The following is a 25676-nucleotide window of genomic DNA, read 5'->3' as shown; positions in this document are numbered from 1 at the left end:
CTTTTGTGATTTGCTTCCTTTTGTGAATGAACAGTTCAGAAGCTTGACACTCTGTCTGTAAGTTATAAAACTGGACTTTTCCTTCCCCTGTCTCTTTTTGCATTTTGCTTTTGTTTAATCCTTGTTCTTTAGGAGACTGACTATCGATTTGAATGTAGACTACTGATATTTTCAAGACTGAATTCTCGTGGTGGTAAAGTCTATGTTTGCAAGATCCAGTCCTGCAGATCTTCCAGTGAATTTCATCCCTGCTCAGTTTGCCTGATTGCTGTAACTGACATAAGTTGTCTTGGTAGAGGAAGCTGTAAATCAAAAGAAAAAGAAACAAACCAAAAACAAACAACAACAACAAAAAAAAAGTTCAGGATTTTTAGAATCAAGAGAGGAGGGAAAAAACATATTTAGCATTTGAATTCAGACAATGTACTACTGTATTTCTGAATAATATGGTCCATGTTCATGGAATAAAGAATGTTTAAGGATGTATATAAGCAGCGTATAAACTGGATCCCAATTTCTGTGTTCATGACCACTTATTTTGTTTATGATTTGGGAAAGCAGAGATCCATAGAAAGGAAAAATGATGAGTGGTTTCAGCATACCCACAACAGAATTTCAACATCTGTTATTATGTTGTCTGAATTCCATATAATTTTTTTTTTGCATTAGTGACTGGATTTTTTTTTTCTCTTCTACTGTTTGAAGACAACGTTGCAGTTAGTGGTGGTTTGTCCATCCAAAATGAGACTTATCCTCCTCAAAAGGAACAAAGCCTAACCCTCTTCAAATTAGAGAAACTGAGCAGATAGTCCATACAGAACATATTAACTGGAGAAAGTTATGGTCTCCTTATGCTGATGGTCAGCTGATCATGCTTCTTTTGATCAGAGCTGATGTTCCTTGTTCAGAATGAGGCAATATATTGAGAGAATTAAACAGCTCTACTACTGCAAAAATGAACAACTAGGAATCTTTTAAGAAAGTTTGTTTCCGGTTCTAGCCCTTACATCCTTGCTATTAAGAAATATAAAAAATATGCTATAAAAATATGACTCAAGTCATATCACTCAAGGTAAATTTAATGCTTGGAGGAGAAAAGTGATTACAGCTGGTCTCATAGTTCTCTAATTTTAAATCAGTTGAGTACATGGAAAATGAGACTGATGGGGGACTGAGTCTCTTATTTCTCTATAATAAGGTCTATGTTACACTGCATAAAGAGGAATTTGACTTTCTAAATATGTTTTATATTCTGTCTGGTACAAACATGATAGTGAAGAGAGTGATAATTAAGATAGTGATAGATATCATGCTTATGATAGTGAAGATTGCAGCTAGCAAGATGAAAATAACGTGATGGCAAAAAGTTTCCTGATCTATATAAGTATAGAAAGGTATATTTTCATATCATTCTTCAATTTCTTTCTTTTTTCTATACAGAGTCTGGTGAGAACAGCTTTCTTCATGCTAACTCCTATATTCAGCCCAACAATCTGATGATTTGTAAAGAACAGTCTACAGAAACTGAGAAATGACAGTTTCTCTCTTCTGCATCATGGATTAAACTAAATAAAGAATCACTAAAATGGATGCAAATTAATAATGGTTTGTATAGCTAAGTTTGCTTCTTGATTTTTGTCATGTTTTCTTAGATTTTCTGAGCAATTTGAATCTAATACTGCATTTGCCATTTTTTTAAGACACAACAGAACCAGACTGTTTAATTCACATACTACTATAATCCTTTTCCCTAAGAATATATATACAAGCATGAATAGTCAAACAAAAGCTGCAAAATATAATTTTTCTTACTTTCACTTGCACAGGTAGTTCCAATACTTTGTGTCTAGAGAAAGCTAATTCATGAATGGACTGCTTTTGGCACACAAAGCAAGTCTTTCTCATACTTGATCACAATATTCGAGCACCAACATGAAATAGCTTTATTTGCATGTATTGGGACACTTGAAGCAAGTATAGCATAATTTACATCTTTCAGATCTTTCAAATGGGATGTACTGCTCCCGTCTGAACTCTCTCATGCTCCCACAGCTGGATTTCTGAGAGGATTCTATTTTTAATTTTGGCCTGCTGAGTTCCTACTCAAAATAATGCAGGACTGATGAAATGGCACCAGGATCTTCAAGCATAGAAGGATTTTTTCCCAGCTAGTAAGTAACAGATAGATGCTCATCTGCAAACTCTGCACACTTGGGAACAAAAGGATAGAAAGATCAGAGCTTATTTTTTTCCCCTTTCCCTGAAAGTAGGGTCAGATACATGATCAGGTTGTTAGATTACCACATTATCCTGTATGAGCTGAGTTGAGCTCTGTGATAACTTTACATGCGCATGTTTTTAGCCCACAGCAATGTAACATAATCAGATTTATCACAAGCCAGTGATAAGCTGAATTATGTGAGCACATTTGCAAGAATACAACACAAAATACAAAAATAGTAGTTACCACACCTCAGCTGATATGATTTGTTAAATTGCTGTAACTTTGTTGTGTATCTGAGAATTAAAGAGTTTTGATAGAATTAATCTAGAATTGATCAAGAAACAAAAATTATCCAGTTGAGTCCTGAGTGTTATTACTTTAAAAAATTATAACCCAGAAATTTATTGTAGACAGTGGTTTGAAATATATTAAAACTAATCTCATGTCCAAACAGTGTTTGTGGTTTTTTACTTTATAAATATTGTATGTGTCTTTTCAGTTTTGTGGAATAAGTCTAGAGTTCATGTTTGGGGACCTGAAAGCTTCAGCAGTTGGTGTCCTGCTCTTTAAGACTTTTAGCATTTCATAATAATAACATGAACCACGCTTGGCAGGCCTGGATGGCCAGAAAATTAACGGACTTGGCTCAAAATATTTCTGAGAATAAACATTCTTTTTCAGCTCCAATTGCTATTTTGCTGTTGAAATGAAACAAAAAGAGGAAGAAAATAAAAGAGCAATGTAGAATGAATATTGTGATCTGACCTATATTCATTTAACGTACTTGTCATTGCCTTCTGTGACCACACCTGGATGGGTATGTTTATCCTGTTTCCCAGAAACAATTTTTATTTCACTGATTATGGACCTATTCCCACAAATAAACCCACTAACATATTCATGTGGAAGACAACATAGAATAAGGTGTGTTACATGAAACAGAACAAACTAGATAGAGAGGAGTTGTCTGGATGGGAAGCGAAAGGGATTACGTGACTACCTCATCCTGTTTCTCACCTAGTTATGAGCACTGCTATCATTTCTAGTGTTTGTGCTTGGTAAATAGGGGAAACAATCACTGCTCACTTCTGGTATACTAGAAGTAGACTACTATTTTGCAATCAGTTTCATATGCTATCACTGAAAAGAAAGATCTAGCTCACATGGAGTAACTGCAAGAAGAAATTTTGTGGTGCTGAGAAGTTGTTACAAGTGACACAGTGAAAAGGACTTATGCTGCATTGTGCGCTTAAAATTCACAGGAACTTTCAAATTCTTTGACAATAACTATTTCAGGGAAGAGAGAAAGGTACAGGCCATCTTGAGGCCTAGAACTCAATTACATAGGGAGAACTTTCTGGAGTGCAGATGACTTGACTGAATTTTTGCCTATGAAATATTATGATGGATGAAAACTTAGGATACACTCCTAGTGAGCTCAGAACTATATAGATGTGTTACTGTTAAAATCATGTTTAGAGCACAGTAAATAAGCATTATCCTGCAGTATTGGACTATTTAAGAAGCAGACTGGCTTCCAGTAGCATCTGTTTCTATGAATTATGCATAATCATAGTTTAAGGAATACCAGTCACAGCATTTCTTAGTTAGGTATTGTAGATAAACATCAGATACTCAAGACTTTCTTATTAACACTCTTTCTCACCCTACTGTGAAAACCCTGCTTTATCCTCTCCTTGGAAGTGTATAATTTTGTACATTCAGCAAAATCCATGTCTCTTTTCCTTTTTTCCATCTGAGTTTTCTGAAGAGTTGCAAAATTACTGAGTCTTTCATATTCCTATTCTATCATTTGATCCACAAATTTTCTATGCCTTTCTTGTTTGTCCTTTGTTACATGTCTCAATCTGAAGCTCTGTAAGTCCATAGCTCACTCTAGCAGTTTTACATATTTTGAAGGGGCATGAGTTTTTCCAGTGAAACAGTTTGCACTCTGTATCCTCCATGCATCAGCAAGTATAGTATAGTGTAGTATAGTATGGTAGAGTTATGGACTGCTTTTATGTAATCTTCAATCTGGCAAACTCTGCTAGACTTCAGTAGGGGGTTCATTTTTCAGAAATAAATACAATATTTTAATGCAAACTTTGTACTGCCTTGTCTCAATGTGCTTAACCAAAACAGTACTACTTAAACACCAATATCATCCAAAAGCAAAAAAAAAATTAAAAATCAGCCATGCTGTTTCCAATAAAATGACTGAAAAGCTTAGCTGTCACAGCTGCTGCTCATTTAATGTAACATCTAACTTCTCAGAAGAAAACAGTTCTCCATTTCTCAGCATTGGGTATAAGGTTAATGTCTTTGCTTATAGTTGATTATTATTTTTATTACAAAGTCCAGTTTCTAAAATGGTATGTCATGTGGTGGAATGGGAGCCGTAATCTCTGTTTTCCCCTGTACCAGAGCAACTTTGAGATGTTGCAAGATTCAAGAACTTTCCTGATGTGGGAAAGAATTTTTTTCCCATTAAAAACCTACAATATATCAGAACATGTTGTAATTAAGCTTCACACAAATTATCATGATTTTGTACCAAGATGAGTGAGACCAGAACAAAAACCTGATGGGAAGCATTATGCATTATGGGAAGTGCTCCCAGCATTATGGGAGGTGTTACTCATGAGTTGTGATAAGTGAACATTCCAAGAAATATTAAGGTAGGAAGGTAAAAAGCATTATTTTCACTTCCATATCTGACTGTAAAATAAAAACAATGCTAGCTGTTTTCATTATAGGTTTGGTTTTTTTTCAACAGCCTTTGAGTTTTGAATATACAATGATGACCATAAATACACCTCATGAACTGTCAGGACATACCACTGGCACAGCAATGTACAACACATCAAAATAGCACTAGCTAAAACAAACAATTTTTAGAAGATGTGGTGTTTCAAAATCTGCTTGTGCTTTTTTTTTTTTCCTACTAGCCTCCTGTGAAAATCAATTTCTTTGAAACAGATCTAGACATTCCTGCATTCAGCAGTACATGAATTCTGACACATCTCTGGATTCATGCAGAACAAGCAACAAAAATAATTAAGTTTATTATTAAAAGAAAGTGCATTCTTCTGAACGTACAGCTATTAAGATGTGCTGCCACTCTTGACCAAGTCTACAGATGACTTACTGTTGGTTTCAAGACTTTCACACAGTTCAGTCTTGACTTCGCCATTTGGTCTGTCATTTCCTTTTTGTGTCAGTTTGCTTTGCATTGTAGCAGCTGTCACTACAGCCTTGAAGCTCCGCTTCCGTTTTTGAACATTCTGCTCTGGATGAAAAATTATAATATAAACCTTGGGCATGTAGAGCATGCCCAGAGACACAGAAGCACTTAAACTCATGGAGATAGTCAGTGTTGTTGTCTGGATGTACATCTGGGGAAGGAAAGAAAAACATAAAAATCATTGTTATATTGATTTAATATAAGAAGGAAAACAAAGTAGCTATCTTAAAAGTACTAAGTGGAAAGGAAGCATCAAAAGACCCTTGGCTATGGTTGTTTTTAATTATAGCAGAGTATGGCTGTTTCCTGTTGGGCTCATAATCTTAAGAGTAGGTGATAGAAACAACATAGTATTAATGAAATTTCATTCTCATAAAAGTAACAAAGATGCTGCAGCAAACATGCTTTTAGAAAAAAAACCAGTATGTCTGGGCAAGAAGACAGGAATGACAACAGAGTTAGCCTTGTGTCACCTATTTTAACAGACAGAAGCCTCTACACCAATATGCCACATGGTGATTCAACAGTGTGTGCAGCATGGCTCAACTGACAGCAGCATAATGCAGAATCTAATGGAATCTTTTATACAGTCTGTGAGCTTCAAGCTGGAAAAAAAATTAGTTTACCATAGTGATGCTTGAATATTCCTGAGGGTGTTGGGGGATTGATTTGTTTGTTTGTTTGTTTATTTTCCATCCTACTTTTGAATTCTAATCACAATGCTCTATTGGCACACAATAAAGTTATTAATATGTCATGGTCCTAACTAAGAAATCAGAAAATTGAGGAACCATGAAATTATCTCACAGAAGACCTCCGTTCCCTATAGATAGAAAGGAAAAATCTGGCATTTCAGAGTGAGTCTGTCTTATTTTTGTTATCACCTATAAAAATAAAGTAATTCTGGTATTCCATAATACCATAAAAGAAAATGCCAATAAACACCCCATAAGAACAGCAGACAGAAATTTGTTTGATGAATTATTCTGCTAGTATATTACCAATACTAATTGTAGGTCTGCTTAACAGTTTTTTTTAGGAAATCATTTTTATTAGCCATATTCTTTACAAAAAATACTTTACAGTTCTGTGTTAAGTAGGAAATCTCTCAGAAATCCTTGTTATATTGAAAAACATACTGAAGTAAAACATGCTCAGTGCCTTCGCAGATGATTCAGTGACATTGTCAGGCATGATTTTAAGCACTGGCCAACACTATCACATTAACCTGAAGATAAGGTGGTAAGTCTGTCTGCAATGTCAGCTTCAGATCATCATTTTTTATGAAGTGCCCTTGGGTGACTTGGCCCTTGGCAGAAAAGTAGAAATATAATAAACTGTTGTGCACTATTATAGCTGAACATTTTAATGTCTTTCAGCCTACAGAGTCTTTACATTAGATACTTCCTCCTTAGGGATCGCAAATAAAATGTGCTCTCTTACTTAAAGCAATCTTAGGTAAGGAAAAAAAAACATTAATTCTGAATTACTTTATTAAGTAACTGTATAATTGTACAGAAATACAAATACTATGCCAAATACTACCACAAAAAGAAGTATAGTTCAATCTAGTCTTCAAGAAAATACTAACAATTCCTCAAAATCTGTAAAAAGCTCAACCCACTTTCAGGGACAGCACCTGCCTGAAAAGACAATCAGGACTGTCTGTTGTGCTGAGGAAACGTACAGGAGTAAAACCTTCCTTCATTTGGATCATACATCAATTCAGTACTTGAGGAAATAATATACTGTTTTCTCACACTCTTTTCTCAGTGAAATAATTCTATCCCATCAATCTCCAAGATGACAGTGGTGTGCCTGAAAGCAGAGCTATATTGTGCATGAACATTTCTAATGAAAACATTACATGGTCACACTAATAAAGAAGTTTTTTTCAGACTTCTGTGGAAGGACTTCTGTGCAGATGCATGTTCACATGCAGACAGCACCAATACATGTCTGTTTCTCCCTGAACCAAACTGATCTCCAAACAAACTGGTACAGCAGTGGCTTTTAGGGTTAAGCATTTAGATATGTGGCATCCAAAAGCAAAGGTATTTTGGTTCCTAAATATGAATATATTTCCTGATTCTCAAAACTGAAATCATTGTAAGCAATACATTTTAAAAACTGCATTGTGTATGAAAGTTCCATTAAACATAAAAATTATTTTTGAAGACTTAGCATTTTTTAAAATCCAAGTCATGGCAGTTAAGTGCTACCTAAGCCTCACCCATGCATTCTGCAACAATGCCTGGCATTTAAATATAGTTTGCAGTTTTTATTTCTTATCAAGTATTCAAGTTCTAAGACTTGTCTTTCTCTCATGGTTCAGTGTAAGAGGGACGTGGTAAAAAGGCTAAAGCTCCAAATGTTATAGGATAAAATACATGCATTACTTTGTTATTAACATTAACAAATCTATACATTATAGTAGATCTCAATGATCTTTCTAGCAATTAGAGGTGCCACAGTGCCAAGATCTTACTAAAGAGCTTTCTCTTAGTGTGTCAATGTCAGCTTGGATGTTTACATTCCACTAAGCTACATAAATGAAACAACCCTGAATCTCATCATACACTTAAAAATTAAGATCCTACAGGTTTCAGTGCAGGTATTTTTCATTACATATATCATTACATCTAATTTATTTTCTGTGGACTTAACTGCTGATCAGCACAACAACCTATTTTAGAAAATGCAAATTACAGTTAGTTTCATATTGCTGATTACAATTCATATGCAGTGGGGTTTATTTCTAATGATTTCTGTGGTTTTGAACTAGCTACTATAGTTATGAAAATATCAACTCTAGGGTGGACTGGGAATTTTCTGACAGGACAATATTCAAAGAGTGATTACAGTCTTTAAAGAGCTTCAGACTCAGGGATCCTCATGGATCCCTCTTACCACTTACTCTTTAATAAAACCAATGAGAAAGAAGGGTTTCAAGACACTTGCTCAACCTCGAGGGAAAGGCTTTGAACATATCCTTACATGTACACACACATTGTGTGTGTCTATCTGATTTCATAGGCTAATGCAATTGCATTCTCAGCTGGAGGCTGAGTTGTCCATGACAGTCTGAGTCTGATTCCTTTTTCTATACTGTAATCATAGAATAGTTTGGGTTGGAAGTGACTTTTAAAGGACCTCTAGTTCAGCCCCTCTGCAGTGAGCAGGGATATTTTCAACTAGATCAGGTGCTCAGAGCACCTGACATTGAATGTTTCCAGGCATTGGTCATTTACCACCTTTTCTGGCTAAGCAGTTCTAGTGCTTCACCTCCTTCATCATAAACAAATCCTCGGTACTAGTCTGAATCAACCCTCTTGTATTTTAAAACCACTACCCCTTGTCCTATCTCAACAAGCCCTACTACTTTTTTAAGTGGTCATTTGAAGGCTGAGAATCTTTTTATTAGATGGGAATAACTCTTGCATTTAATCCTTCCTTTCTTGGGAATCCCCATTCTTGCAGCCCAATGAAGCCCAAGTCTAGCAAAAGGATACCACACACACTTGGTTTGACTTTTGTCTGACTCTTACCTTGTTTTATTCCTGACAAGAGGACAATGATGTTTTATGGCTGTGCATTCTGGGTACTTTTATTATTCTGGGAAGATAACTACCTGTAACTTTTACAGAATTAGATGCTCTAAAAATAAGGAACAACCAAAGTAGTTCAGTTTAATAAGATATGAGGTCTGAGTAATTTTTCATGTGTCTCACAGTGGTAGCTCACTCAAAGTTACAGGACAATAAAGGTCCCTTTTTACAATGATTCATAGTTACACGAAATGAATTTCAGCACTCCTCACACCAAAGTCCCTTCTGAACTACAAACTTTTCGTCTGATAATGCCTTTCACAAATGTAACAAAGACTGCTATATCTATCCTTGTTCTTAACAGTCAGAGGATATGTCAGAAAACTAAAATCACAGTAGTGCAAGGAAAAACACCCTTTAAACTATGGGGAATACTTGAGGCCTAAGCACTTTCCTGTCTCTATCCTCCACCTCAACTCCAGCCCACAACTGATACAAGACTTATTATGTACAATTTTAACCTCCACAACTGACAAAGGATTCGTCATAATAGACAGTCCCTTGTGAAAAAGATTCAGATCCCTGCTCAGACACATGATTTCTCTCCCACAAGTGACCTGGACCCTTTCCTCATCAGAAGGTTCATACAAGCTTGGTAGTGTAGCCTTCAGATTATCCTAACTCAGCAACTAAAATAGATAATGGCCATTGATTCTAGGACTATGTGTGTCTTTCTACTTTGAAACCTAAAATGTTCCACAGGAAACATTGGGCCAATGAAACATGCTATTTTAGTTAAACACAGATACTCTAATGAGTTCTCTAGATTAAAAGTACTTGAAACTAAATTGCCTCCTTGGAAAGCTGAAAAAGTTTCTCAGCATCAAAGCAGGTGTGCACACTGAATTGTCCCAGAGCAGGCAGCTGAATGACTACCTATCAGCTAGGCTTCACTACTTGGAAATAAAATATTCCTCAAGTCCCCAGTAGTGTCCCATCTGTTGGGTGTTAGCTGAGGCAAAGTTCAACACAAAGCAACTGCTTTCACTAAAGGAAAAAGAAAAGTAGTAATGTCACAACCTTGTCCAGACTGCTTCCTTGTTTTGAGTCCTCCCCTGTTTTTACATGCAAGATAATATTCAGAGTCTCTGCAGAATTATTGATTTTCTCACGCTATTTATTTTTCTCTTCTACTCAAGTTTAATAAGTCAAATAGAGAACAGACTGTTCCCCAATCTGGTTTCAATAGTATATTCTGGAAAGGCATATGTCTATTGTGATGTCTTGAGAAAATTTAATCTGTTTTCCACTTTGGCACAAACTCTGTAACTCCTGGTAGTTGTAACACAAATGAAAAAATGTCCAGCAGTGAGTGAAGAGCTAAATCACTGAGGGAAGTCTTGGTACATCTCAAACTATGAGTGTGCCTAGCATAGACTCAACTCAGCTACTTGCAGTCCAAAGAGACTGGTAGATGTTTGAAAGGACACAGCTGGTCTAATGATTCTCATTCACTAATTCTATACAATTTGCCCTTTACCAGTCTCTTTCTCCACAGGATAGAGCAATAGCTCTGGTATCAAACACTGGAGTTTGAACCATCCTGCTGAGACAGATAAACACAGGCACTCTTGAACGTGTCCCACACTGCTAGTAATAGAGCAGAAGATTGAATTATGATTTAATTTTTCCTTTATCCTTGTTATCAAATTCTGTATGTCTCTTATGTGAATCTCCTCATTTCCTTCAGCCAGTTTCATATTATAAGGACAGAACAGCAGCAAGCTTTGTTTCCCAATAGGTTTTTTTTGATCTCATTCCCTCCTTCCACTCTTCCCTTCTTTCTCAGCTGCTAGAAACCTTTACCAGATCATTTCTATCCAGGAGATAAATGATACATCATAAAATGAAGATACATATCATCCATCTACAGGCATCCCTCATATTGGGAAAGACAGCAAAATGGGCCTTCTTTCTTTATGGTGGGGACAGCATGAGTCTTTTTATTTCCAGGAAAACACTGAAAGCATTCATAGGCATCTTCCCTGTGCTGCAGAACATAGAAGGCTTAGAAAAAAGACAGTCCCTTTCTTCTTTTAAAGTAATGCACATGCCATACACTACAGTTACTTTCGTGTGTGTTGATGCTTGCTGAAGAGTTGACCGGCTGACAAAAATAATGTTTCACAGTCCTGTTCACAAATTAGAAAGAAATGCCATGTAATGGATTCCACACCAAAAAGCAACAGGGAAAAGCCTGGATACAGACAAATATATATGAAATACATTTGAAACCAGGAGAATGTAAACAGCAGGTAACAATGCTGACAAGGAGCCAAAAGCTAACCAAAGGATTCATGCTTCTCTGCAGAACCCCATAAGCTGACATCTACAGGTTTTTATTGCTGTCACTGCAAAACATACTTTTCTGTCTTGATCTGCGGGAAGAAATTTTTTTGAAGGAAAACATAACAGGTTCCATTCAGTCATTGTTTGGCTCATATAACAAGATTATTTTCCAGGTATAAGATAAACTTCACTGAATGAGTCTTCTTCAAACATTTGTTCACTTAGAAAACATGGGAAGCTATGGTACTTAAATATCTTTTAGCCTTTTGAAAACATTCCTTACCAAACTAGCAATTAAAATGAGGTTTAAAGAGGAAAAGTGAAAGCCTTCTCACAAAATGAAACAACAACATCTGTAAAATGATTATGTCAAGAAGTAAATGTAGGCTATGATTCTTCACACAGCAGAAGAAAACAAATCCTGATAAAACATATAATCTTTATTTTTATTTTTAAATTTCCACTGCTTTCAAAAGTTATGAGAAAGGAAAGCTCTAACAACTTATTTCAAATTAAATGTGTGCCATATTAAAAAGCATGAACTTCCAGTAAAGCTTGGATTTGAGAGGAGCTATAAAAGCTCAGAGTCTTGGTGGAATATGTATATGCTTGCCTTTCAGAAACTGAATTATGGTAACTATTTCACTTCAGATTTTCCACTTAAGTCAAATTTTGACCTTACCTGCAATATTTGTAAGAGGAGGAGATTTTTTTTGTGGCTTTTCAGTCTGTAAAGGGGGAGTGAGGTGGGGGAGGGAGGGGTGTAAGAGAGAGAGAGAGATTTTACCAAAGCCCATAGCGACAGCGTAAGGGAAAGTGTCTTATCCTGAAAGTAGGCAGATTTAGACCAAACATAAGGAAAAAATCTTTTGCCATGAGGGTGAGACACAGGCACAGGTTGCCCAGAGAAGTTGCAAGTGTCCCATCCCTGGAAGCATTCTAGACCAGGCTGGATGGGGCCCTGATCAACCTGGCCCAGTGCAATGTGTCTGCCCACGGCAGAGGGGTTGGAGCTAAATGATCTCTAAAGGTGCCTTCCAACCCAAACTTTTCTGTGATTCCATGATTCATAGTAACATGGTACTTTCTAAACATGGCAGACAACAATGTCCATTGTAATTTCTATTGGTAAATGTAATCTCTTAGCATAACATTCTAGACAAATAGATTTTTTTATTAATTCCTTGATTTTTCTTCTTTTTCCTTTGCTTGTTTCAATATGCCAGTTTCAGATGCTTTAGTTCCTCTAAAACTGCTAATTTCAAAAGCTTTCTGTTGATGTGTAACCCCTGTAGACATTTTTACAGATAACAACACAGAACACTGGCATCAGAAATTATGCTGGTTTTTGGCAAAAGTTGGAGAAGATGAGACAAACAAGTGTTGCATTATCACACATTCTGCCCATTGGAAATTAGCAAGTTTTTTGAAAGGAAAGAAATATTCAGCTTTACTTCATCTGCAACATTTATTACAATGTCCTATTAAACTAGTAATAAACTAAAATCTGATTCTTCACTGTGATCCATCCTCAGGATATATATGTCATCAAAAATCCTAAGTCCTGCCTTGCAGACTTTCAAAGTAATTTAAAATATCAGTATGTAAATTGATTTTTATTTCTTCTCCTAAGTTCTCATAACATAACTCATTTTACTTCTCATACATTACACTATCATGTAGCTTGCTTATACCACAGCACACAATTTATTGTGGTATTGTGGTTTTTAAAGTCCATGTGAGCCATACCTTCCATCAACCTTGCTGCAAATAGAGTCACCGTTTTCAGTAATTGACCAAAGACTAATCTCTGTTGTGTCTGTAGTAATGTGTATGCCAGTCCTGATATTCAGGAATACAGAGCTCCAAAAGACAAAACAGAAATTTAGTACTGATGTTTTGTAAAGCGAAGCTAAAAGTACTTCCAAACACAAGTAAAAAAAACCCCAAAAATGTAAAAACATAATAGAAAAAGACTGTGCTTCATGGATAAATTGAGAAATGAAATTAATTAAACAAGTTCTTATTTATACATTAATCTTCAACATAATGCACCAGTAGGATTTTATGGAATATTGTGTTAAACTTAAGACCTTCTTATTGACAAAATCCTAAACAAAGAATTTATTGTCTATCTAATTAAAATCTTAACAGCCTACTTAAAACCATAGCAAATCTTATTATTAATCCAATTACAATTATACTAGCTTTTCTTTTCATATCATTTAATTATTACAGGAAAATCTCATTAATAGTATAGCTAAATCTGTATACACATAAACTTTTCAATATCAATCCCTTTTCTGCAGTGATACACACCTGGTCCCTGCCCCTCTGCTTCCTAAGGCCAACAGATTTAGCCCTCCACAAGACAAATAGAAAGAAGGGGAAATTATGTATCACAAGTCCTTAATGTTGATGTCTGGTATTCTTTCTCCCTTAGTCTTGGATCCAGCTGAGGTTGCATTCTCACATTTTCTAATACTGTGTCCTTATTTCCTCTTTTTTAAAATGAGTTCTCCTCTAAACTCAGTCTATCTGTGCCCATTACCTGCTTATTGATTTTTTTGAAATTAAGTCCCAGTTACTTTGTTAGTGAGTGGTTTTGCAGGTTTGTTAGATGGTTCCCATGTCCAGTGTTCATAGCCCTGGGCTGGAACAGGTCCAGCAGTACTCTCCCCACAGCTGGACAGGTGCTACCGCAGCCATCATAAGCTCCAGATATTAAAAATATATCCCAAAAGCCCACATTGACACAACAATATCAAGTCTGCAGCCTTTTTCTAGTAAAAACACACCTCCCATACATATTTATTGAGCAATAGCTGGGTGCTCTATAAAACCTTATTTTCAACTTTATTTGATAAAAAATAGTCCTTTATTATAAAATTTCCAAAGAGCCTTGAAATGACTTTCATATCCCTTTCAAATACACCAAAATTAAAATTCTCTTTTGTCAAATATATTCTAACTTGAATAACCTATCTAGATAAGATGCAGCAGAATTTAGAGAAAAATTTTACTTTTGAAATTTTATCACTCTTACAAAAATTTATTTTATAGAAGTGGTTTATTATTAATTTGGTCTTCAGGTATCTACTTTGAATACAGATTGAATTTACCCTAAAGCTAAAATCTAGGAAATGTGGCACATAGACTGTTTAAAATAAATTCATGCCAATTCAAACATTTTCAATTATAATCCCTTTGAAAACATGGGAGCTGAATTTCAGAACACTTAACCCTCAAGGACCCAGTGGGCAACCCCAGAATTGTCACTTACATATGCATAATTGTATTGTGATGAAAAAGGGAAAGCAAGAAAACTGTCTTATTGTAACTAAGGAAAGATGTTGCCAATAAAATATATTGTCTGAATTTAATTAAAATACCAGAATTAAAATAAGAACAAATTGTTCTGTATAACACAAGGGCCATTGATGTTGACTGACACATTCTTGTAACTAGAATATATCACTGAATAGGAATTTTTCCTTGTCCAGGTTTGAAATACATAGAGTATTACAGTTCTGTCTTTTTAAAATTCCCAATGCTAACTGAAGATGTATTGCCTATGCTCATAAAGCATAGAAAAAGGTTAACCTTAAGTGCTGGTTTATTACACTATTAACTACATTTAATTTTTTTTTTTGAAGTCTCTTAAATAGGCATAATACCTGAGCTAAAGAGATAACTGTGTCTAGAAATACTGTAAAACAGCCTCTAACTCTGTAATAATTAACTTGCTACCATGTTTTGTTTTAAAATACGTTTGCTTATTTAGTGCACATAGCCTAAGTGTCAGAGTTTAAGTACCTGATAGAGACAAATATTAAGTGAAGTACACTTGCTCAGAAGATAATTTTATTTAGCATCTTCAAGCAGGGCATAATTAAGTTACTCTGTCATACAAAATGATGGAGGCTTAAACAAGTAACAGCTGGTTACCCCAATGGCTGCACAACTGAAGGGCAGCCTTTGGCAGGAAAAGCTGTGCAAACACAATCAATACATTATGCTAATGGGAACAATGTAATGAGCAAGGAAGCAGCTAAAGCGGAATGACAAAAAGAAAAACAAACAATCAAACATGTCCCTGCAGCCCTTAGCAAGCATTTCAATAGCAATTTGTGAACAGAAATCTTACAACAGTTGTACTCAAGTACTAGTCTTATCTAGAAATGTTTGCTGTGTTCATTCCCTGTGTCAGAATAAATTTAATGGCAGCCAGATGAATCCACTGATGGCTGTTTCCTTGGCTTCAATGAATTTACACTGTATTACTCCAAGTGATGACTTGATCAAAACTTAAAAACGAATAAATATATTTTTTCATTAATTTTCTCTCTGATATTTTAGCAAAATTAAATTAATTGCAATATAAATTAGATATTAAAATCTGCATATTATAAAACTATTTCCTTTCTGTTGCTACTAATCTCTAAAGGTCTCACTTGAGTGTTTACTTGCCTTGGTGTCATTCTGATTTATTTTATTCCATAATTGATTGTGACATTACTCCAGTACAGATTTTCTGTTAGATTTATTCACTGCAGAAGACCCGTGTGAATTCCCTAACACACTCTGGAGCAGGAAAAAACATCCTCTAACTTGAAATGGATTTTAGAAGCAGGCACCAGGTTCTTAGATTCAGTGCAGAGGGCAGGGATGTTGCTAAACACAATACATTCTGTTCTACAGCTAACCCACAGCCCTTTCAAAGTCCACTGTAAAAGTTTTTCAAAATAAGTGTTTTCAAATAAGATTTTTTAATGAACCTCTGTTGCATGCCAAACATGTTTTGTTCTGTGCTCTCTGATAAGCTTTAAATTTCTTCTTTATCTACCTGGAGGATTCTTAATGCAGAGCAGGATTCTGCTGACTCCTACAGAAATGTGCAATATTATCTTACAGGACCATCTCTGTGCTATCTCAGAAGAGAATCTCAGAAGAGCAACAAGGTAGAGTAGTGATGACATGGTATACCTTCCCCCTCTCACTCCTCTCACCTGCCCTGCCCGTGCAAACTATCCTTCTAACTTTCACCTTCTTTTTCTACTTGTATCTTCAGGATAAATTGAATATAGGTTTTTTAGGTTTGTTGGGTGTTTTTTGGGTTTTATTTGGTTTTTTTTGTTTGTTTGTTTGTTTTGGGGTGGGTTTTTTTGGTTTTTTTAGTTAGTTGTTTGTTTGTTTGTTTGTTTGTTTGTTTTTTGGGTTTTTTGGGGGTTTTTGTTTATTTGGTTTTTGCTTGTTTGTTTGTTTTGGGGTGGGTTTTTTTGGTTTTTTTTAGTTAGTTTGTTTTTTGGTTTTTGTTGTTGGGGGTGTTTTTTGTTGTGTTTTTGGTTTTTGTTTTATTTTGTTTTGTCTTATTTAACTGCAACCTCCTCACATGAGGTTTCAATTAGTTTATCCCAAATAATAAAAGAGTGAATACAGTGTAGTCCTTCCACAATTCTTTATATGTTATTATATATTTGAACCCTCAGCAGCTACAATCTCAGCTATCTATTACAATGGGTAATACTGCATAATAAGTACAATAGGTAATTAAAATATGCAATGCTGCATATCAAATTCAATATTAGAATATCTCTGGTGTCAACATCCAACATTTGCCTTTCCTCTGTCATTCCTACCTGTCAAGAATATTAACCCTGAAATAAAAACCCTAACATTTTAACATTTCTGGGAGCAATGCCAGAAGATAGAAACTTATGTCTATAAGGTATGCAGCAATAAATGTGTATAAATTTCATTGCAGAACCAACAACACGGTGGGCTTGTGACTGATTCAGAGCTGGCTCTAGCATGCCTTGGCTGTGGTATACGCAGGGGAAATATGAGTGACCCAAACATTTATGTTGCTCTCACAAATGCAGTTAATCATACAAGGTGAATCTGGCACACCGGGATGTTCAGACACCCATCTATTCTTGCTATGGCAACACTGTACAGAGAAGATAAGGCAGTGTGTTTCCCTTCAGAAATCTGAAATACTTCCTGTACAGTCACTGTTATCATCTTCCACAAGAGAGGAGAAGTTTGTTGTCAGCCTAAAAAAAAGTTGTCTACAAGTGCAGAACAGACCTAGATTCAAGCAGAATGTGAAGTACAGCTACCAATAGATTTCAGTTTCCTGAAATCAGTTTCCAGCTGTTCCAATTTGAACTCTAAATATGGGAATATGCTGGCCTGAGCCGTGAGAAGCTGGTGTAAAATAATCTCTTAGCTTTTTAACATTTACAATACCCTGATCTACTGTGTTATATGATGGTGTCAGCATTACTGCTGGGAGGGAAATGGCTCATCCCTTGTGTGAGACTTCTGCTAAAAGGAGGCTTTGTACCAAATCAAGACTTTGAGCTGAAAATCCATAAAACCTTACAAGAATCCAAATCAGTTTAACTGAATAATTTGATTGCATTTTTTCCAAAAAGACTGTGTTTCATTTATAAGTATAGTTAGCTCAGGGTGGAAGGGTCCTTGGGTCTCTAGTCCAACATTCTCCTCAAAGCAGGGCCAGCTGTGCAGTCAGACCTGGTGTCTCAGGTCTTCATCCAGTCAGGTCTCTCAAACCCCCAAGAATGAAGAGAGACTACACAGCCTCTCTGGGCAGCCTCTTGAACTTCACTGCCTTTAGAGGGAAAAACATTTTTTTCCTTTTAGCCAGACTAAATTACTTTTGTTTCAATTTATGTCCATGGATTCCTGCTCTCCTATCACCCACATTGTGAAGGGACTGGCTCCATTCTCTCAGTGACCAAAATATAGACACAAGAGGCTGCTGTTCATTCTGTCCAAAGCTGTCTCTGCTCCAGGCTGGACAAGCCCAGCTTCATCGGTCTCTCCTCACAGAGCAAGGACTCCAGCCACCAACAATCATGATGGTCTTTGTGCTGAACTTGCTCCCGCCTATTGCTATGTCTCTTAGGAGGTGCTGGGAGGTCAGTATTTCAGATATCTCCTAACGAGGACCAGGTAGAGAGTAGTAATCCTTGCTCTCAATTTACCTGTCTGCTTCTAAGAGCCCAGGAGGCTGATGGCCTTGTTTGTGACCATGGGTCTGTTAACTCAGGTTTAGTTTGACGTGAGGCTTTTTTTTTTGGCCTTTTATACAGAATTTCTAAAGAACTTCTACCCATTTAGTCAGTTTTCACCCTGTACCATTGCAAGGTCTCTAGCTTTCCATGTGCCAAGCTTTGCATCATGCCTTGTTAATTTTATATGTTTTCTTGATGGTTCATTCCTACATTCGGTCTAGGTGTCTTTGTATGATAACCCTTTCCTCTAGCAAATAAGCAATTATACCCCAATTTGTTGCCATCTACTATTTGGCCATTGGTAAAGATATTAAACAGGTCCCAGAACAGATCTCCTGCGACGTTCAAACAGAGCATGACATAGATCTATGACTCTCTGATCCCTTTTATCCAAACTGACTCTTACCTGTCTGATGCACAACCACCAAGACCATAACATGTTAAACTTAGGTACCAAAATATTGCAGGACACAGTGTCAAAAGTCTTGTTAAAATCAATGTAAACAACATCCCCAGCTTTCCCCTCATCCACAAACACCCATGTCCCATTGAAGAAGGTAATCAGGTTGGTTAGGTATGTTGACTATTTCCAGTAAATTTCTTCTCCTTTACGAGACCAGAAATTTGTTCTGAGAGGGCTTGGTCAATGATTTTTCCAAGGACCAAAGTGAGACAAATTGATTTTATTATATAGCTAAATGTTTTCATCTTTTAAAAGTGTTTTCAAAATTAAGTACTACCTAGTTACTTATCTGAATATGGGGGGAAAAAAAGTGTCACCACAAATTGAATAATAGTAGTAGTTATAATTAAGTGTTGCTTCACAAATCCTGTAGTAGTAATTAAGACATGTTGCTTAATTGTCTGAAAAGAAAAAAAGAATTGGTGTTACTGAACAATCTAATGACTTTATTAATACTTTTCTTTCTTTGTCTCCGTGGTATATGCTTGACATTTTGACCTTTCTTCTGTCTGCTTGAACAAATAAAGAAGACTGAGATAAGAGCATATCTTAATTTGCTTTAATTGTATTCAATTTGCTAATTATGGATATTTAAGCAGCCTAAATAACAATTATCTCAATAATTGTTATTATAAATTAATATTCAAAGTAAAACAATGCAATATGGTGAAACCTGTGTAAAGCACACGGGGTTATGATCAGTTCAATTAATTATCTTTATTTTTATGGTATATCTTAATTGAATACTTGACATAAATTAAGGGTTTCAAGTCCTCAAAGAATTTTATAAATGTTACTTATTAATGTGAAGTCTTTTGTTCAGTACCACATATCCATTGCTCAAAGTCAACTCAGAATTCAAGAGATTGTATATTTTATGATGTTGCCAATGTTTTAAACAGAAAATCCCTTTGGTTTATATTCATATATATTCAGGTTGTTGTTGCCCAGCTGCTGTAATGATTAAATAGGACATTCAATCTCTGGAGGAAAACCAACTCAATTAAGTGAAAGAACTAAAAGGTATTTTTCCTTCCTCTTCCTTATAACAAATTTTAAAATGCATTTTTTGTTTTTTTTCTACTCTGAAACTATAAGTAATATCTGCCATTGTATAACTAAATTACAAAGAGCAATTGCATGCCAAATGGAACATGACCATGCAATTGCCAGTCACTAGGTAGTGATTTTCTGTCATTAAAGAAAAAAAAGAACCATCACTAGATCTGTTAGTTATGGTTCCAATGCATCTAAATACAGGGATCAACAGTCTTTTTTCTTTTAAACGAATGAGATAATCAATTTGCTTTCAGTGAGCCTGATTCAATGGCCTTCAGCCTGCAAAATGGTGGCCAGACAAAAGGGCCAGTCTTGTTGGTTCTCTTAACTGCTTTCTTGGACTATTCTGATTTAAATACTTTATCTTGCAAGATCATCCATTCTTCAATGCAAAATGTAATGCTTGTCTAAACAAAAAAAGCCTCCACCACTAGCTAGTCTGCTGGGGCTGTGCTGTCAAATCCCCTCAATGTATGCCAAAAAGAGATACTCTCCTGCCAGCACAGTTACATCACCTCACAGAATGACAGATGCAAAACTAACATTAGCCTTCCTCTTTTGGCATAACCACACATTGGGATTTTGCCAGTGTAACTATATTAGTCAGGTTCGGTATGTGAGTGTGGGTTGGTTAACTTTATTTTCTGCTCTCCAGATATGTCAGCAATTCTTTGTAGATATGGCCTAAGAATACTACTATTAATGATCAAGATGGTAGCTAACAACAGCTTCCATCTATAAGGTATTTCCATATATATATATATATATATATATTTCCTTCCATCTATATAAGGTATTTAACTTACTAAAATGTCCCGGAAGATTAAAACAAACAGATCACTGGAAATGTCTCTTCTTGCTGTTTGATGAGAAATGCCATAGTCATTATATGAAGATTTTCTTATATTGGACTATTCATAGTTGGTTTTTTTCTGCAGTGGAGGAATAATAACCTGTAATCTCTTGTCAGGTGTGGCTCACACCACAGCTTGTTTGTCTCTTCTTTAGCTGTCAGTTTAGAACTACACTTCTACATAAAAGTTGGCTGAACCAATTTTTTTTAATTAGTGGTGTAAATAAGTTAACTAGGGCTGGTCATATGTAAACTCAAAATATTTTTGATATACAACTGCAAATACTTTCCATACCTTATTTTATCTGGCAGAACCTCACCAGTCCCTGTGATAAGCTCACTGATTTTATTGTATTTCCTTCAATCACTAATATAAACCTGGAGAACCAACTAGCTGTTGCTGTTATGCTATCAATGGTTAGTAAATCCAGCGCGTATTTCAGGCATCTACAATATTAATTTTCCAAACGAAATGGAGCTGTTTTTTCATGCTTTGGCACGAATCACCACAAATAGCAAACAAAGAATAAACATGGTGCAGTAAGATGTATGTAGCTATTTTATTCATTATTTAACTCTATAACTGTATAAATAATCTGGCCTGGAGTAGGATCAGTCCACTCAAATTTAGCACACCATCGTTTTTATGCAGTAGTAGTTTGTGTAAATTGTGTTTTTGACAGACTATTATAGTACTAGGCAATATTTTGTATGGAAGTAACAGAGGACCTATGACAACTCTAACTAAAATACATTCTTGCTGGTGTTACATAGCTAATAAGTCCATCGTATTCTATCTATTGAGCTTCACTAAGAGGTAAAATAATATATAGTGCATGATAACATACCTAAGAAAAGGAAAGCCCTGTTATTTACCAGCTACACAAACACATAATCTAATAACCACAAGTGATCCTAGCCACTGTCTCGCTTGTGAGCCTTTCGGAATGAACCCTCAGCTCAGGACACATACTTTGTTCCCCTGTGTCCTACCTCTGCTTTTATCTCTGAAGGCATTTTTAGATTGTTATTATCTGACAGGTTGCCTGCATCACTGACATAGTATCCTGCCTTCACTGCCTTCCCTGATTGGATGGCCTAATTTTTGCCAACAGGAGTGCTGAATGAAATCATTATTAATGCCCTGAGACTGTTGAGGTGAAAGCTAAGAGCACTTTAGAATGGAGGATATAATAAGAGACAGGAAGTATGGGAACACTTAGAAGATTAAAAATAATTTCCTGTCCTTCCCCACAGTCTCTCCCCTCAACCCTGCAATAATACATTTTTGCTTCTTTTGGGCTGCAAATAGGAACTCTAGAGTTTATATTAGCTGTGTTCCTACCTTCAAAAGGCAAAAAAGGGAGTGAAATCTAAATCAGATACAATGTTTAGCAAATTTTGCAGTCCCTTTCGCTTATCATTTTCTTACCAGTCAGTTGCTATTTCTGTTACCATTCTCATCCTTCTTTTGCCGTTGTTTTTCACCCTGGTCACTGGCAGCCCCTGATTTTACTCGAATTTTGCAGTCCCTTTCGCTTATCATTTTCTTACCAGTCAGTTGCTATTTCTGCTACCATTCTCAGCCTTCCTTTGCCAATGTTTTTTCACCCTGATCACTGGCAGCCCCTGGATTTTACTCATTGGATACTTCCAAGGCATGTTTAAAGCATAATCAAAAGTGTCCATGGGGCATTTGCCCTCAACTGATGAGCTCTTGCACCATAATATTGAGGAAAGAGATGGTATGCAATTTTCTCTCCACAAGTAATTTTTCTATTGTTTGTGCATACAGAAAGCTTATTTGATGTTGTGTTGCAGATATTTTGCATCAATCCACTTTTTTATCCATATTACTCATAATTTTCCTCCACTCATATGAAAATACAAAATCTACAGAAAAACAGGAGTGCTAAAGAGGGGTTGAAAGCCCCTTTAGTTTCCATGTGTATACAAGCAAAACTGAAGTTTTTGTAGTTGTAACTGAAATGTAAGAAAATATGGAGAATGCTTACTGAATCACGAGTCAAATTGTATAAACGGAACCATAAATATATTATTCCACTGTTTCCTCAGCTCTAAACCTGACACTTAACAAGGAATGTTTAGCCACATGAGACAGGAAATTGAATCTTCTCACTTATCCACATTCACGCTCTGTCTCTTGCATTTGATTTGTGCCAGATTAACAGAAGAGAGTGAGGGATGAGGCTAAATTGTTCCTCCCTGTGCAGAGGGAATGCAGAGATCTCCCAACAGCAAGTGGCTTTCCTCGCCATATGTGCTTCTTCATCTTGGCCCAACAGGGCAGGAAAATGAATTTGAGGGTTTTTAACACAACACATTATGTAAGTTTTAGCTGCAGTACTCTGCTCCATTTTTGCTTTCAGTGCCTTATTAACACGCATTTCACAGAGAGTGGCTAAGCTCAGAAATTGGAAAAGATTTAACAGTGTGGCAAGATCTGTGGAATTCAAATTATTTTGTTACATGAGGGTGAAATTCAGGTTAGTACTTTACATATAATCGTGATGTAGCTCAGTAAGCAGGGCTTTGTTTTGGAGACATGCAGCATACTTAGTCATCAGTTCCCAAACAGTCCAAAATCAGCCTTGCAAAATGGGAGAATTTCATTAACTTGCTGAAGAGGTGAATCCAGAAAAATAGTGGTTCAGGGAGCCTTATCCAAACCAGCTCACAATGCCATTGCAAGGACTTAGTCGGTGACTGCATCTCCACGTGAGCATCAGTCTCTGCAACATAGTTCAGCCAATCAGTGGATTCTTTAGCAAGCATTCTGTCTGTGAAAGCTTGCAACACATGAACCAGACACTCCTGATTTTTCTTTTATGTGATAGACTATCAATCATTTTGTAATCTCACTTTGCCAACATACAACCTGCCCTAATTTCAGCATTTCAGATGCAGCATTTCAAATGTAAGTTTCTTTAAATGCTGGATGTTCATGTCTAAACTGTTTACACCACATTGCATGATGGACAACTTTGAGTGAAGCACAAATCAAGTCATGGTCATCCTTCTTTCTTGACTTCATCATATTGATTTTTGATGATCCCAGTTACAAGGGATATAGTAGTATAGTATATAGTAGTTATACCAAAAGGGATGAAATGAGGAAATGGATGTCGTTTTGCTGCCACTTGTGAAGTCAATGCAACTCAAGCAATGCCCTTAAAACTACATGATGTGCATTTGCCTTCTGGGGAAAAAAAAAAAAAAGCAAAAAAAAAAACCCCAAAAACCAAAAACCAAAAAACCCAAAAAACCACAACAAAAAAAAAACCAAACTGGAGCACTAGTCAGACAATGTGATGCATTTTACCTTTCTTACATTTTACCTTTATCCTGACTCAGAACACATCAGCCTGCAATAATAGCAGAGGCTGAAGCCTGTAAAACCTACCTCTGATTTCTGAGGAAACTAAACTCCTTGCTACCATTTTTCAGATTGTTGAAAGGAAGTTTCTGAGAACACAAGAGATCTAAGGGAATCCATAGCCTAAAATGTTGTCTATAGGTATTTTTACATTAGTATATATCTGTACCTCTTCATTCTTAAAAAAACAAAATGTATTTTTTAAGTGGAACAAAAGAGCTTTCTTTCATATTTTTTCAATACAATTTATAAAGTAGTCAAATGTTTGAAAAAGTCTTGCTCCTAATCTATGGGTGGAGTTGATTCAGACATTTCATTTCTTCATAGTAGACTTAGGGCTTTCTTCCAAAATTTAGATCTATATCAGATGATCTTTATCACTTATAAACTGGTCCAGGAAACAGAAACAAAAGTATAGTTCTGTTCATAGTAAAGGAATTTACACATTATATGTGTGGGTTTATGCGTTAAGCTACCAATACTTTATAAATGATCCCACTAACAATACTTCCTCCCCCAAATAAATAATCTTTGTCTACTCATATTTTCACTTCTATTCAGAAAGAGAAACTAAATTCAAACAAACAGAAGTACAAAAGCTTAACTAGCTACATATACCTACATAACTGCTAAGCTAACTACATATAGCCCTTTAATTAGGGATTCTAAAGATATATGTGAAAATTCTGAAATTTGTTATTTGCGATTCTGGAAAATAATAAAGATTTTGATGGAAGTGATTACATGACTGAAGGGAGTGTGAATATAAAAGTTTTTATTTGAACTCATTAACTGAACATTGAAATCCATTTAAATAAAGCAATAAAGAAAAAGTTTATTTCAGAACATTCTGAATCTCAAAGTTTCAACAGAATAGTGGTACTATGTTATCATAAAACTCCTTAAACTCTCAAGCGTGGCTCTCAGTGTACTTTAAAATCACAAATGTCTCTTTCTTCCAGTGAAATACCTTGCAAGTTAGCCATCATTTGAAGTTTTTATTTTCCTGTGAGTACCATACTGTGAGGGTTTTCTGACAAAACCTCTGGGGGGGTGAAAAGTACCCTAATTTTCATTCTTTCAGAACCCTATGACTCTGCAGCAGTCAGGCCTTCCTGAATGCACAGGTAACAAAACTGGGAGTTACTTCCACTGCCACTCTGACAACAAAATATCTTCCCAGCATTCTGCCAAAGCTTACTCATATTTCTGCGCCAGAGTTGTTCCATTATTTAATTTTCTTTTTATTTTTTATTTTTCTTTCTTGCAATACTAAAAAGTGAGATAACTCAGACGTACAAACTATCAGAAGTTACAGGTTGTTGAAGGATCTAACAATAAAAAACAGATTTTAAAGGGACAGATTATATGTGTGCAAATATGATTGACTGAAACAGTATGTGGAATAAACTACCAAAACACTTATCTTATCAAAGCAAAGTAAGACAGAATATCAGAGACATGCAGAGACATAGTAATGTCTTCTGGATGTC

At 35.8% G+C, this 25676-nt stretch overlaps 1 protein-coding gene across 4 annotated transcripts in view; it reads right to left on the bottom strand.

Moving 5' to 3' along the window:
- Window positions 1-25676, bottom strand: part of GRM8 (glutamate metabotropic receptor 8) — a 313000-nt gene continuing 287324 nt past the window's right edge. For 3 of the 4 annotated variants that reach the window (XM_039726957.1, XM_039726960.1, XM_039726959.1), the window contains 2 exons: window positions 5376-5622; window positions 1-302 (listed from right to left, as the gene is read on the bottom strand). In XM_039726957.1, coding sequence (XP_039582891.1) covers window positions 253-302; window positions 5376-5622 — 297 coding nt within the window. In that variant the 3' untranslated portion in view covers window positions 1-252. Of the gene's footprint in view, window positions 303-5326; window positions 5623-25676 lie in introns of all 4 variants that reach the window. The other variant, XM_039726961.1, reaches the window with a different exon arrangement.

The sequence above is a fragment of the Passer montanus genome, unplaced genomic scaffold (assembly GCF_014805655.1).
Source record: "Passer montanus isolate IOZ18808 unplaced genomic scaffold, ASM1480565v1 scaffold6, whole genome shotgun sequence".
NCBI lineage: Eukaryota > Metazoa > Chordata > Aves > Passeriformes > Passeridae > Passer > Passer montanus.
Note: the sequence above shows the minus strand (reverse complement) of the source record. Positions and strands in the feature narration are given on the sequence as shown.